This window comes from Rhizophagus irregularis, chromosome 13, assembly GCF_026210795.1.
Source record: "Rhizophagus irregularis chromosome 13, complete sequence".
NCBI classification, from domain to species: Eukaryota; Fungi; Glomeromycota; class Glomeromycetes; order Glomerales; family Glomeraceae; genus Rhizophagus; species Rhizophagus irregularis.
This window is the reverse complement of record NC_089441.1, coordinates 1852335-1869169: the sequence shown is the minus strand read 5'-3', so window position 1 is coordinate 1869169 and position 16835 is coordinate 1852335. Positions and strand designations below refer to the sequence as shown.

General features: G+C 23.8%; 1 protein-coding gene across 1 annotated transcript; it reads left to right on the top strand.

Moving 5' to 3' along the window:
* The first annotated feature begins 12521 nt into the window (after positions 1-12521).
* On the top strand, positions 12522-14339 carry OCT59_004988 (uncharacterized protein). The gene has a single exon (XM_025332757.2). It carries the CDS (start codon positions 12548-12550, stop codon positions 13964-13966), a length of 1419 nt encoding a protein of 472 aa, XP_025167639.1. The 5' UTR covers positions 12522-12547; the 3' UTR covers positions 13967-14339.
* Positions 14340-16835: the final 2496 nt, after the last annotated feature.

Here is a 16835-nt window from a genome sequence, read left to right as displayed (position 1 = left end):
AAGGTTTCTTTGATGGGTTTCGTTATTTTTTTGATTTGGCATGGAGATTGGACGTGGGAAAAGGTCAGGCTTAGCGCTAGGATTGTTGATAGCTTTCTTTAGATTAGTCAGTGTTTCTTGTAGACGTTAGTCCTTGTGTAATTGTTCTGTTAATAGTGATAGCTAGTATTTAGTGGATAGGATAGGTATAGGGTTTGTTAAACTTGTTTTTATTTAAATTTTTGTTTGGTTATTTGTATTAAGATAGATTGAACTCTGTTATAGAGACATTTCGTGTTGCATGAACATTTCTAGGTATTTCGATATTGGATTCTATCCTAAATAAAAAAATGCGTTACAGTTATAAAAAAAAATAAAAAAAGGCTTTTTTTTAATTCATGTAAAAAAATTTAAAAAAAATTTAAAATATCGGAGAAAGCTCTTTGATAATATTTTCATTTTTTTTCGATATAAAAGTTTATTTGGACAATATTTTCATTTTCGATATGAAAGTATATTTATCAACATATATATATAAAGTTTATTTATTGAAATATACTGTATATTAAAGCTTAAATTATTCATCTAAATAGATATTTAGACTTTTTCTTATATTAAGCTTAAATAAATAGACTTTTAAATATTAAGCTTATATATATAGACATTTAAACTTCCCCTTATATAACTTGATAAACTTTGTTTCTTACCATACGCAATAATAAAATTAGTAGCGAAAATATTTATTTCAAATTTCGTGTCTACAATACCTTCAATTTTATAAGAAATTTTTGAACATTTTTAAACAATTATAACTATTTATTTAAAATGGCAAGATTATGAAAAGTACAAGAAACTACTATGCCTAATGAAAAAGAAGCAGCAAGTAAATATTTTTTATCTAAAATTGTAATATTGTTGCAATTTTTTATTTAGTGTTTTTTAATTTAACCAGGCGATTATGTTCAAAGTAATAAAAATGAGTAGCTGAACGCAACTAATTCTTCAGATCTCTCTGGAACTCTTATTATATTTGGCTATAATTTTTCCGTAATCGTTTGTACGAGTTGGAGGTGCGAACTGATGCAAATCTTGATTTCAATTGATATCATGTGATTATGAACAAAAAAGTGAATTTTGGAAAGTATTTATTTTTTTTCTTTTTAGGGATTTCTTGAAGTATTTCAATTTATTTAAACCATGCACTTTTCTCCTTTTGTTAAATATTTAATATTTATAGAAGATTTTAAAATTTAAAATATTTTATTAGTGAATCTTTTATTAGGAAATGAGAATATGGGTTACTTTATAAGCTTTCTCACCAGCTGGCAAAGTGTATGAAATTTCTTTTAATTCACAAAGAAAGCCTTGCTAAAGTTATTTTTAGCGTAGGTCTAGTAATACATTGCCTTAATTGAGCGTGGCTACGAAGTTTATGAATCTCCCCAACTGTATCATATATTGATATATTTTATATTCAATTTATTTACTATTCAAATTTAAATACATGTAGAATTTTTTATCATACATTTTTGCTATATATCAATAAATTAACGATAACGAGTATTTTATTATATTATTATAATTCAATTTCAGTAATATATTGTATAGATAATAAGTTGCACAATAAATTTACAATGAATTCGTACTATATATTTTAATAATATAAATTTTTTACAATGCATTAAAAAAAACTTATAAATATTAGGTAAATTTATGCAGTTTTATTTCCGAAAATATTCATTAATGGATTTAAAATAAATTCGTACTTTTAAAATTAATAAATTGTCATATTAACATTCATTATCTCCGCTATATAGAAGATTTGAAGTGAAAAGATAGAATTTATAATTTCATAAATTTTTTTATTCGTATTTTTTAAAATTAAAAACAAATAAGGTTTTATATTACCTCCATGTAGCCAACATAAAGTAGTGAGGTAGCCCTATAAAAAATATGTATACGGTTTTTATACTGTATATACGTATTTTTGATACAGTTTGCATTTTTACATACGGCATATCAGTATAATGTATACTGTTCGCAAAATATGCTTAGTAAAAAATACAATAAAGTATACGGTAAATATACTGTGTGATACGGTATATTAAATTCATACGTCTATAACGTATATCATTTCTACTGTATATCAGTATTTTGTATACGGTTCACAAAAATATTGTAAATAAAGGATACGGTATATGTATTATTCTACAGTATATTAAAATTCATACATTTATAACGTATTTTCTACAGATATACACAGGTCAAATAAATAAAAATCAGATTTTTGCCCTTTTTAATATGGCTGTCTGATTTTTTGGCAATTTTAATATAATATTTCCGATTTTAATAAATATTTTTGATTTTAATATAATATTTCTGATTTTTAACATGAAATTGCCGATTTTTGGTTATTTGTAATAGGATTTTTCAATTTTAATATATAACATGTGATAATTATTTTTTTGCCTTAAAAACTTTACTAAAATACTTTTTAAATACTTTATAAAATAGAATTAAAATATTTTTTTTCTTAAATATAAATACATTTAAATTAAATAACTCATAATTTAAAATATAAACAAATATTATATTTTTTTTACATATATTTCAAAGTATGGTTTGAGCATTTTGGCTGAAGTAAATCTTATTCTTTTAATTAAAAGTAGTTTAGTAAGTTTAAAACTGTTAAGATCATAAAATTACAGTTAATATTTTTGGAATTATTTACATTTTTTATATTATACAGTAGTATTAAGTTACAAACTTTTTTACCTTCAGAGCGTATTTTGAGATCTTTAGCCAAAGTAAATCAACTTCTTATATTAATTGTAAGTTGTTCGGCAGGTTAAAATCTACTTGGATATTAATTTTCACGAAGGTACAGTTAATACTTGATGAGTTATTTACAATTTTCACAACAGTACTCATTCACGACTTTTATTTTTTTATTTTGTCATTCAGAGCGTATTTTGAGCACTTTATCCAAAGTAAACCAACTTCTTATATTAATTGAAAGTTGTTTAGCATGTCAAAATCTACTTGAATATTAATTTTCACGAAGGTAAAGTTAATACTTGATGAGTTATTCACGATTTTCACAATGGTACTCATTTACGAATTTTATTTTTTTCCGTTTTGTCACTTCAGAGCGTATTTTGAGCACTTTAGTCAAAGTAAATCGACTTCTTTTATTAATTGAAAGTTGTTTAGCAGCTTAGAATCTACTTGAATATTTATTTTAATGAAGGCACAGTTAATATTTGTGGAGTTATTAATTTTTTATAATTGTGCGTATTACATTAAATTACAAGTAAATTTATATTCTTAATGTATTTTGTTTAAAATTTAATTATTTAAGATTAGTTTTTTGCTTAATAAAATATTTTTTAAATTTTAATTCAATATTACAATATAATTTTTTATAAAAATATATATTTCATAATGTATATACAATTTTTTTGTATAGTGAAAAAACTGAAAAATGTGGTTAAGAATTGGTAATACGGCTGTAAAAAGTCACAAATCGGACAAATATAGCTAAAATCAGCCAATTTTTATTTATTTGACGTGTGATAGAGTAAGTTTTTCTACACTTTAAAGCATCAAACAATACTAGTATTTGCTAATATGTACTACCCAAAAACTCACTGATGTAAAATCACAATTATTAAAAAATTCACAAGAATTTTTGTTAATACTGTTTAATTTTTAAGTTCAAAGTCCGATTGATAATACTAAATTCAAAACTCAATTATAAATCATTTTTATAAATTATAATTTAAAAATTAAGCAGTATTAAGGAAAATTCTCATGAATTTTTCTTAATACTACTTAATTCTAATTTAACTAATTTAGTATTAAGGTTTTAATTTAAAAATTAAGCAGTATCAAGGAAAATTCTTGCGAATTTTTCTTAATACTGCTTAATTCTAATTTAACTAATTTAGTATTAAGGTTTTAATTTAAAAATAAAGCAGTATCAAGGAAAATTCTTGCGAATTTTTCTTAATACTGCTTAATTCTAATTTAACTAATTTAGTATTAAGGCTTTAATTTAAAAATTAAGCAGTATCAAGGAAAATTCTTGCGAATTTTTCTTAATACTGCTTAATTCTAATTTAACTAATTTAGTATTAAGGCTTTAATTTAAAAATTAAGCAGTATCAAGGAAAATTCTTGCGAATTTTTCTTAATACTGCTTATATCTGCCAATTCGTAAAATTAGCCAAACATAAAGATTTGCACATTTTAACAAGAATTATGTTCCACAAGCTTAAATTGTATGTGTTACATAATCAGATGATCTAAATCTATCAAAAAATAAAAAAAAAATTTTTAACGTTTATTCAAAAATAACAATGCCAACTACTTTCTTTTTCAATCACTTTTCAATCACTTTTCAATCAGATTTTTGTTAGGTGACTTAGAAAAGTTTATAGGCATATACAGCAGGTTTTTTTTAATCAGTAAGTAAGAAAACAAATATTAATAATTTTTATTAATAAGAAAAATCTTTTTTCATTTATTTTTAACCTTATTTCCTTCTTTTTTTTAGTAAAAATATATACAAAATAAAAATGTGAGTTATGATTTAGAGTTTTTGAGATGTTTTTTTTTGTTTTTTACTATACTAATTTTATTCTACTTGTTAATTACTTTTTAAAATTGATTTTATTAATTTATTCAATTTAAAACAGAAATGGCAAATAAAAACTTGTTAAGTAAAGTAAAAAGAGCCCAATAATACCTGTAAAGATCATCTTTTGGTAAGAATTATAATTTTAAAAATTTTTGTGTCAGAGTTTTATTCAATTAACAAAATCGTTAATATCTCGGCGTACATGTATGCTAAACACATATATTTATATTCATATGAAAGCCCAGATTCTACTCTACCTGAACGAAAAAAGATTATTCAAATCGAATTACTAGATGTGAAGATATTAACGATCAAAGTCAAAGGTTAAAAATAAATATATTGAACGTAATTATTCAGCAACTTGTGATCCAATTCATGTGATATTTGGTTTATGGATAGCTCTTGATTACCTCTTTCTAATGAATATAAATTCATTCGTCTAGCACACATATACGTTAAGTTATTCAATATTTTGTCATGACAATTATATTTAAATTTTTTAATTTTAATGATATTATTAAAAAAATCAAAAAATAATATAATCAAATCAATTTTATTTATATCAGCGGTGTGAATCTATCATTTTCATGTAAATTGTATTAGCATTTTCTTAATAAAGTTAGTTTTTTGAATATAAAAACTTAATTCCATAAATCAGTCCATATGTTAATTCTAATTTAACTAATTTAGTAGTATTAAGGCTTTAATTTAAAAATTAAGCAGTATCAAGGAAAATTCTTGCGAATTTTTCTTAATACTGCTTAATTCTAATTTAACTAATTTAATATTAAAGCTTTAATTTAAAAATTAAGCAGTATCAAAGAAAATTCTCACAAATTTTTCTTAATTCTAATTTAGCTAATTTAGTATTAAGGCTTTAATTTAAAAATTAAGCAGTATTAAGAAAAATTTTTACAAATTTTCTTATTAAAAAAAAGAACTTTTAAATTACTAATTAAACTTTCTGCATGATTTAAATTTTAAAAAAAATACTTCTGCTTTTTAATTTTCGCATTTTTACATTTAACCAATTAAAATTCAGCTGATCGCCGATCACATGCATTAATAACACGTTATTGTTTATTTTTTGTTTATTTTTTCAAAAATATTCGTTTCTCTTCTTTTTTTTTAGAAAAAAAAAGACAATAAAAATGAATACCAAATTATTTTAACATATAATAATAAAAATTAAATAAAAAACTTATTTTGATAATATATAATATATATATTTGTACCAAACTACTAGTTATACAAAAAGTGATATGCACGTATATCAATTAACAATTACTTTCACTAATATCTCTCTGGAATTGTAATGGTGAATTTTAACTAAACAACTATATGTACACCGTTTTATGTTTTTATTTTTATATTAATATTATATGTTAACATATATTAATTATATTTTTTTTTCACTTTTATGTATTTTATTTAATTTTTTTAATATATTACTAACATTACTACTATCGTTTTATTACTTTTTTATATCTAACTAATATATTAATAATATTACTAACTTTTTATTATTTCTTTTTTATATTTAAAATAATGATAATATTACTAATTAAATTTCTTTTTTTTACTAACCTTTTATTATTCCTTTTTTATATTTAAAATAATGATAATATTACTAATTAAATTTCTTTTTTTTACGAACCTTTTATTATTCCTTTTTTATATTTAAAATAATGATAATATTACTAATTAAATTTCTTTTTTTTTGTTTATATTTTGCTAATATTATTTTTTTTACAAATAGTATATTATTTTATACTAGATTTTATTTATATTATTTATAAAAAAATATTTGTATATTTAATATTATTTAATAAAAATTTTATTGATTATAAATGCATTTTAAATTCTGTTTGCAAATATAAAATATACGATTTAATTGAATAATATATATTATTTATCAGTACAAAATATGCAGTTTAAACTGGAAAAAACTACTGTTTATCAGTATAAAATATACGGTTTATCCTGGAAAAGTATACTGTACGCAATATAAAATATAAAACAATATACTGTTTATTGGTATAAAACATACAGTTTTTCTACTGTTTACAAGTATAAAACATACGGGTGAAACTGGAAAAATATACTGTATGCAAACCGTATATATGATACGGTGTGCAGAATACCGAATATATACAGTATGTGAAAATACTGTAATTATACGGTAATAATACTATAAACATACTGTTCGCAAAATATGAAAATACAGTATACTAACCGTATATATATTTTTTATAGGGAGTGAAAGCGTTGTCTTAAAATTATAAGTTTCTGCTATGCTTATTATATATATAAACCGTGATTTACATTTCATTATTTAGCTGGAATATAATAGATTCAAATGTTCAATAATTCAACATAAATATTTTCTTTATATGATTATAACATTATGTAATGCTGGTTGAAATTTTATAATTGACTTATACTTGATCTATTTCTGCATATCTAGTATATCATTATATTATTTAGTTAAATAGTAAAAGATTCTGTCATAATTAATCTTAATTTATTTTGAAGTATTAAACGAAAAAACTTACGATTATTCCTGCCATAACATTGATATATATATTTATAAAAAAAGATTAGAAGTAACATTACTAGACAGTATATGGTAATTTAGAAAAGTTGGAGGTAATTCTTACACGCAACTAGTACCTGTTATAATGAAACATGTTATATAAATTTTATTAAACATATTCTGAATATTAGATGTTGCCGATTTAGCCAAGTCTTTTAAGAATAACCTACTGAGAATTTTTTTAATTATAATAGTACTTGATATAAATTGATATTATGTAAATTTTATGTAATATGTGAGACAAGAACTTTCCAATAAAGGAACACGTTTATACCTTTCATTACGAATATATGCTCCATTAAAAACAATAGTTAACAAATTTTGGCTTTATAGTACCTTCATGATTAATAAAATACTGGCAATGTTTTGTTTGTTCAAAATAACTTTAATCAACGTATTTCATAACTTAGATATAGAAATTACTACCAACCTTTATAGCGAATTTAGTAATAAATGTCGTATAACTAATTGATTTTTTATTGGCTGAATATTTAAATCGATGATTGTATGTTATTGAATGGGACGTCAAAATATCGGCCGAAGGCCGATATAGCCCTGTTCAATAACAATATTATTATACGTGATATTAGGATTAGTGCGTGTGCTAATATAATTATATTGTCGATCATCATTAAAAATATCGGGCATGATAACAAAAATATCAGTACAATGAATTCCGCACAATCCTAATGAGCGTGTAATAATATTTCTATACTATACAGTCACGTCGGAAAGTATTGCCCAATTTTGTATTGTGTAACAATACACCTAGCTTACATTATTTATACCCCTTTTTTATTATTTTTTTTTGTTTTCCCATAAATTTACAACTTGCTGAACCCATTTCACAGTTAAAAAAATAATGACACATTATACTGAGTTATCTCCTCAAGAGAAGGGGAAAATACTAGCGTATATGAAAAATTTCAATCCTGCACAAATAGCAAGAAAAATGGGACGTGACCCTACTACAATATGCAGGTTTATTGACAAATACAAGAAGACTGGAAAAACTGAAAATTTACCACGTTCAGGACGGCCATCTGCTCTCAATGATAATGAAAAAAATGCACACTCATTAATGAAGTTACTAAAAATTGACGTGAACCTTTACATGAAGTTATTAATAAATTGAAGTTGAGTTGTAGTCTAACAACTGCTAAACAGATACTATATGATGCTGGAATTCATTCCCATGTTGCTGCAAAAAAGCCTTTTATATCAAAAAGGCATGCATCAGCTCGTATTAGTTGGTGTGAAAAATATAAAGAAAAAACAGCTCGTGATTGGGCACAAGTTATTTTCTCTGATGAATCAAGTATTGAGATTGGAAAGCAGTCATGACAAATAAGAATTTGGAGGCATACAGGGGAAAGGTTTAACACTGAATGTTTGACACCTACCTTTAAAAGTGGTCGAAAATCAGTTATGGTTTGGGGATGTTTTGCGGGAGGGATAAAAGGACCATTGATTTTTTGTGATGAAAATAAGGAAGGAAATGAAAAAATCAATTCAAATACATATGTTAGAATCTTAAATAAACATCTCCATCCATTTCATCATACAGTTTGCAAATTAACAGGAAGGGCTGCAAGTTTTCAACAAGATAATGCACCCATTCATACTGCGAAAATAACTAAAGATTGGTTAAAGAAGAATAAAATTGCGATTATTGATTGGCCGGCCAATTCCCCTGATTTAAATCTAATAGAGAACATTTGGAAGCAGTTAAAAGACAATATCCAGAGTCGGGAGGTCTTTCCTAGAACTGTGGGTGAACTTAAAGCCACACTAAGTGAAGAATGGGAAAATTTGGACTGCTCCATTTTTGAAGAAGTTGTTGTCTCAATGCCACAACGAATCAATGCAGTACTAGAAGCAAAGGGAGGGCCAACACATTATTAGCCATTTTAAAAGTTATTTTTTTATGTAAATTTTAATGAGAATTAATAAAGTTTTGCCGATTTTGGCATTATTTTTAAATCAGGCAATACTTTCCGACGCGACTGTACATGCCAAATTAATGCCTTTATTTACAAATATAACACATAAATCCATCTTTTTTCATATTAATATTTTCATTAAAATTGCTATGAATCGCCGGTGTCACGTGATTTTTAATAATGTATAATTTGTCACCCCGCGTCACACCCTCCTTGTTTCCGTTTTTACTATGTATTCCAGGGACTTAGAATTTATTTAGTATAAAAAATCCTATATGTCATCCTTATTTGTCACATCCAATAATTCCAGCCAAATTTTATAATTCCGGCCAAAATATCCTTTTTTGGAAACTTGAGTAACGTTACACAATCCAAAAAAGGCAATTTTGTTTCTCATAAAAATCGGGAAATGAGTTACACAATATTCCAAAAAAGGCAATTTCTATGTCGATCATTTAATTCCGGCCAAAATTAAAAAATCACGTGACACCGGCGATGATCGCCGCCGGCGATAAATAGCAAACTCCTATTTTCATATCTATAATATATCATCCATCTAATGTGTTTTTGGTTAATCATGCAAACCGTGAATTTAATACTCAATTATTGTTAACTCAAAGTTGCAATTGAAAGTACTATAAACTATGATCATTAATACATTTTCAAAATTTTATTATAGAAAAAAATAGGCTAAATAATAAAAGTAAAAAAAATGTTAATAATAATTATTATACTTTTAAAGACCTAAATTAAACTTATTTAACAATTCTTTTAAGCGTCATCAATTTCATCAATTTCGTCGAGATCTATGAAATAAAATAAATACATAAGATTGACGGAGAGGATATTAATAATAATAAAACGAAAATTTAAAAAGTCAATTGACAACTAAAACATTCCGACACTATAAAATTAATTAAACAATAAATATTATTGTATAAATATTACCATATGATTACATAAAATTACTTAAATTTTCTGTTGGTGATTGGACAACATCTATTTAAAGAATAAATAAAATAATAAATCTGAAAAATTTGCTGGTTCTGGCAGATTATTAAAATTTAAAGTCTACTAGTATAAATTGCTTTTGGATGTATTTGAATATTTTCAGGTTTATTATTGAATCTACTCTCATTTGATCTACTTCTTTTTAATTTGTTTTTTCTATTTGTGAATGAATTTCACTATTTTTATTATTTCTTTCATTGTAAAATTTTTTTAATATTTGATATATTCTTTAGTTGTTGGCCTATTTTCTACTTTAGCATCTAATTAAATCTGAAATTAATTTTGGTGTATCATTAGAAATTTTTGATCGAAGTCCTTTGCATATCTTAATAGCTAAAGAATGATCATGAGGGATATTATTATAAGGAATTTTTTCTGTCATAAATGAGTAAATATCTGCGTATTGATGTCCGCGTAAAACTTCTGGTGGCATATAAGGTACTCCATCAACCACTCATTTTACCATATACTTGTTAAATCACTTATATATGAAAACGCAGAATATAATATATTCAGACTAGCTTAAATAATTTTTTAAATTTCCATGCTTACAATATCTTAAGACCATTATCATATAATTTTTAGTAATTTGGTCTTGAGTCAAGCAAAAACAACTAACAACATTTTCAAAATAAATATTAACCTAATATGAATATTAAAGGAGAGAAGAAAAGCAAAATAAAATTTTTTATTTTTTAGGCAAACGATCATATTATTAAAAAAAAAATAATAATTACACATATATGACATGTATGAGATTTCGAATTACCTTATTTAGAATAACTGCGCCTATATCAGAAGAATTATCCAAGCTTTTTAACACAACTGTGAAATACGAATCTCTTATCCATTTTTGATTCTCAATATCCCAACACCTGCTGATATATCCTTCTGGATTAATCAACCAATACAATACAATTTAGGCACCATTATAATTATTTATCATCTAATTCAAAAATTTCAATAACTGAACAAAATATTAAATGTTTTTTTAACTACTATTTGTAAGTTTTCTTTGCTATTAACGAAAGGTTTCTTTGACGTTACAAAAATTTAGATTTAACCAAAAAACAGCCGATCACATGATTTTAAATTAAAATATTCGATTTAAATTTTAAATATTTTAAGACCTTTTTTTCCGTAGTAAGCAATTAAAATTTAGATAGCTATTTAAATTAAATTAGTTGTAGAATATAAAGAGATGAATAGATGAGTTAATTAAATTTACAACCAAGGATTAAAAATATATCTAATTAATCTATAATCAAGTCATACTCTTTAATAATATAGACGAATGTTTTCAAAATTCTTTGATACTCAGAAAATAAGAAAATAAAATTTATCATTAACATTATATAATATATTTTATTAATTGGACAACAGCGAATATATTCATATTTTCGTATAATTTACTTTAAATTTATTAAATCATATATCAGATATTGATAGCTTTTAATCTCTGAAAAACTTATAACGTAATCTGAAGCCCAGCTATTACTAAAAATAACTTCTAAATGATATAATTATTATTGATCTCGAGAAATATAACAATGAATTTGCATATAGTTCGAAGCCTAAAGAAAGTCATTAGGGATAATATATGAATATATGATATTTTTTTTCTGGTTTATACAGTACACATCAATTAATTATTTTTTCAATAAATAAATTGTCTTTAAGGTTATAAATAATTCGAGAAAATTTTATGAAAAATACAATCCTAAAATATTATAAAAATTTAAATTTAATAAAGAAAATAAAAATGATCATTATTCACTAATCATATTAATACCGTTCAAGAATCATTTGTTTAATTATCAAATATTCGTTAATCGTTTATACTATTTAGAAATAGTCAATAGAATTAATTTCAAGTTAGTAAATACCCTATAAAAAAATTCCGAAAAAACTCGATAATGTATTCCGAAGAAGCTCAAACACGTGATCATTTTTCTGAAAAATTTTTTGTAGGGATACAGTACAACATGAGAATATGGTCCTAACGTAGAGTTTTTTTTACCGAATTATAACGTATTGACTTATTAAAGCTTGAATATTGCTAAGTGTTCGATCATGTGCATTTTTAAATTATAAAGCGCTATAGTTGAAAATACACTATGGTACAATTTTTATATCACATGATCGGCACGTTGCACAAGAAGTTTTTATTATTAAACTTCAAGAAATAATGCAATAAAAATAGCTTGGACTGATCGCCGAATTTTTACCAGATGAGGATAGTTACTTATCATATGACTGTCACTTTGATTATAAAATAAAGTACGTAATCATATTTGTACAACATATCATTTATATTTATTCGTAACACAACAAAAAAAAATTTATTTTGTGCACTTTTAACTTTAACCATACAAAATGTTTACGCTAAACGAAGATATTCTTTATTTAATATTCTTTAAAGAATTACAAGATGATAAAAATACTCTTTATTCATGCCTTTTAGTAAATAAAACTTGGTGTGAAATAATTATTCCAATCTTATGGAAAAATCCTTGGAAGAAAAGAAATGAGAAAATATTATTTAACGTAATTGTCTCATATTTGTCAGATGAATTAAGGAATAATTTATATCAAGAAATTGATTTTTTGACAGATTCATATAAGAAACCTTTATTCGATTATATTAGTTTTTGTAGACATTTAAATTTTGTTGAAATTGAAAGGATAATTGATATGTATATTATCTTGGAAGAACGTAGACTTTCAATTAAAAATGATATAATCAACGTTTTTATTAATGACAAAACAAGATTTACACATTTATATATACCTCAAAATTTTAATTATCAAATACATCTTATCCCTGGAGCTGAATTTTGTTTTTCAAGACTTGAATTTCTTTTTTGTAAAACTAGCGTAAATGAGAAAGTTTTAGATGGATTAACAAAAATATGTAAATCTATTAAAGAATTGGAAATTTTTATTGAAAATTGTAATAATAATTATGAAATCATCAAATTAATTGAAAATCAAAGAAATTTATATAATATAAGTTTTACAAATGAAAATACTGATGAATCATTCTGTAAAATTCTTGAAAAGTCATTAATTAAACATGAGAATAATATACAATATTTTAAGATGACTAAACCACTTATTACAAATGTTCTTTCATCTTTTGTTAATTTAAAAATATTAGAATTGGTTAGTAAATTTAAATCTCGAAATATTAAGTGGAATTGTTTAGAAAATATTTCTTTACCTTGCTTACAGATTTTAAGGGCATATTATATTCCAATCTATGTATTAACAAATTTAATCAATAATTCAAGTGGTTCTCTTATTGAAATCAATATTGACTATATATCTCATAGTCAAAATAGTAATAAGAGGATTATTCAGGCTATTTATCAAAATTGTCCAAATCTTATGTACCTTAAAATATTATTAAAAAATAATAGTAATCTTGAATTAGAAAATTTATTAATTAATTGTCCCCGTTTGGATGGATTATATCTTATTATTAGTAATTTTATAATTAAATTTAATTGGGTTAGTTTATTTACAATATTGGCTAAATTATCACCAAATTGTTTGTTTAAATTTAAATTTAGTTATTATTATAGAGAAATTGATTCAAAATCTTTGAAATTATTTTTTAATAATTGGAAAGGTAGAAATCCTATGTTATTACAAATAATTCCAAGAACTCATTTACCAAATTTAGAAATGTCGTCATTAATAGATAAATATATAGCAGAAGGAATAGTTAAAAAATATGATTACAATATCAATTATAAACATACTACATTCAAAGATTTTGAATGGATTTAAAAAAAAAAATGTTTATTATATTTTGGATATATATTTATAGTTACCTATATTATATTACTTATAGTTACATATATTATATTATTTATACAATCCCATTAAGGGAGGACTTCATTTTATTTGTCAGGCCTCTACAAATCAATTTTATTGGTTTAGGTTTTACTTTACTCATTATATAACATTTATTGAATAGTTTTTTTTTTATAAATATATCAAATGGAGAGAGCCCAAGAAAGATATAATTATCGTTAAACAGTCTGTTGGTGTCGATTTGCATCAGTTAATAATTGGCATGCGTCAGGCGTTGATTGACATCTGAAGCACGCCACCTGTATCACATAATAACACTTTTTATTAATAAAATTACTTTTATTCTATAAATAACTTATACTGAAATTATATTGTAAAATTCACTTGAAAATACTTATAATTTTGAATGAGTGTTTTCCATGAGTTTGAGTCTAAAAAATTTAATATTTTAGGATTGCATATTTCTTAATGTGATAAATAAATTTTAATAATAAAAATTAAGTCCAGAAAATTTAATAATCAGTTATATCTTAATGTTATGTGACAAGTGACACATGTCACTACATTTTACGCACATCAGCTACTATCAACTGACGCAAATTCACACCTAAGTCATAACTTATTTGTATATTATTGTAAGATTTAGAAAAATAATAGTATAATGCAGCAAATTTTATTTAAATAAATAGTAACTTAAATTTTAATGAAAAAATTAAATATTTATTATTTAAAAGATTTTTATTTAATATAAAACTATTTCTTATTAAAATTAAACTTTATAGAATGATAAGATTATAATATTTTAGTAAATTTTTACTTGAAATACTTCATAATGTTCTATAATAAAAGTTTCTGGAATATTTATGTTAAGATAATCATTATATGTAGCACGATAAGTCCACTCATTAGAATCAGCACAATCTAATTCACCCATACTAGGTCCTTCAAAAGTATCACAATAAATAACCAGAGCTGCATTATTAACATATCCTAATTTTACAGTAGAAATATCTTTTTCATCTTTAAGATAAAATAGAAAACTATCTTTAGTGCTTTTCCTTTCCATTCCAATCAAGTGGATTATATCCTCCAACTAATTGTTCTGTACCTTGAATTTTTGCTATCCAAATAGTAGCTCCTTTATCATCACAATTTTTATGAAAGGCACCATTATTAAATCCATCCCTATCTGAACGATATAATAATTTAAATTTATAAGGGTTATCATATTTATTATAGGATGAATCTTTTCTATCGATCCATGAAGCAAATTTTAAAAGTATGTGTTTTGATTTAATCAAGGCTGAATTAAATTTTAGCCTTGATGAAAGTGCTACATTAGATTTAGGTTCCATATTAGGAACTAAATGAAATTCTAAAAGATTATGAATTAAGTCTTGAGGTAAAATTTCTTTGTGACAATGAACTTTATAAAAGAAATCTGCAGATTCAATATCATAAAATCTAATTAGAGGAATGAATCTTTGTAATGATTCACTCCATTTGGTTGGATCATTTATCACGTTTTGTTGAGAAAAGCACCATTTTAACAAACCTTCCCAAATCTCAATTTCATCCATATTTAAATCATCTCGTTTTATCAATAACTCCAATAATGGAGCCTTTAATTCAATAAATTTATCTGAATAAAATAAAATTTCAGGTACTTCACAAATTTTTTCAAGCCAAAAATCCCGTAAATTCGTAAATGATTCATGTTGATAAATAGTTTCAATAATATCGATTGGATTTTGTTGCAAAAATTCAATTTGGTGCTCAATTAAATATTCTTGAATATAAGAAATCAATTGCTTAATATTAAGTTCATCAGCTAAAATCAAAAGTTTCAATACTTCAGGATCTTGTATGTTCTTCAATTCAATATTTTCACAATAAATAAATCTGATGTCAAAAATAATCAAAAATTAATAAATTTCATCTAATTCCAAGAAAATTTTCATATATTGATTTAATTTTAAATATGACACATACATTCATTACCTGAGAATGTTCATAAATAAGTGAGGTGAAATATTTGGGTTTCTTAAAATAAATTTTCCATCTTTTTTCTCAGCCCATACATTAGAAAATGCAGTACGAAAATATTGAGACCTGTTGCACAAAATATTTTAATGAGCGTGAATTTCTTTTATATTTAGTTCTTCATCAGCATAAATAATAACATCACATCCTATTTCTTCTTCAAAAAGCCTTTTGTAATCACTGGATAATTCTGTCAAATATTTAAAAGCCATCTTTTCTTTTTTTTTTAGAAAAAAGGTTCTGAAAGGCGAAATTGAACTTGTAATCTTGTATTATCATAATTTAACAATATGTATAATAGCATAGTTAGTTGGCTTAATGATAAATTAATATGGCCTATTGTAAGCACAAAATGTTATATACTTTTACAAAAATTATTATCTGAACATGTAATAGTTACCATTTGGTTACTAACTGTTAAGACATCCCTGTAAAAAAAGTCTTCATATTCCATCTTTTTTCCGTATAAGACAGAATAATAACCTTATGTCATGGAATGGATCCGTGAAAGACTCAATTTTACAGTGTTTGGCAAATGGCTTGAAATGACAAATTAATTAAATGACATAACATTTGTCATTTGTCATATGAAACTCAAATGACCAGTCATTTAAGTTATTTAACCAATATTATAGCATAAAGTAAAGAAATAAAATATAAAAAAACCTTATGTAACAAAAAATTTTTCATAGTGGCAAATCATATCGCGTGATTCATAATACAAAAAAAATTTAAAATTCAACCATTTTCATTTGCTTTTCCAAATTTACAATAATTTCCTTGCCTATTGAGAGTCATA

Bases quoted from the DNA above. Each gene is read 5' to 3' on its own strand.
- OCT59_004988 (XM_025332757.2), top strand. From the start codon at position 12,548: ATGTTTACGCTAAACGAAGATATTCTTTATTTAATATTCTTTAAAGAA.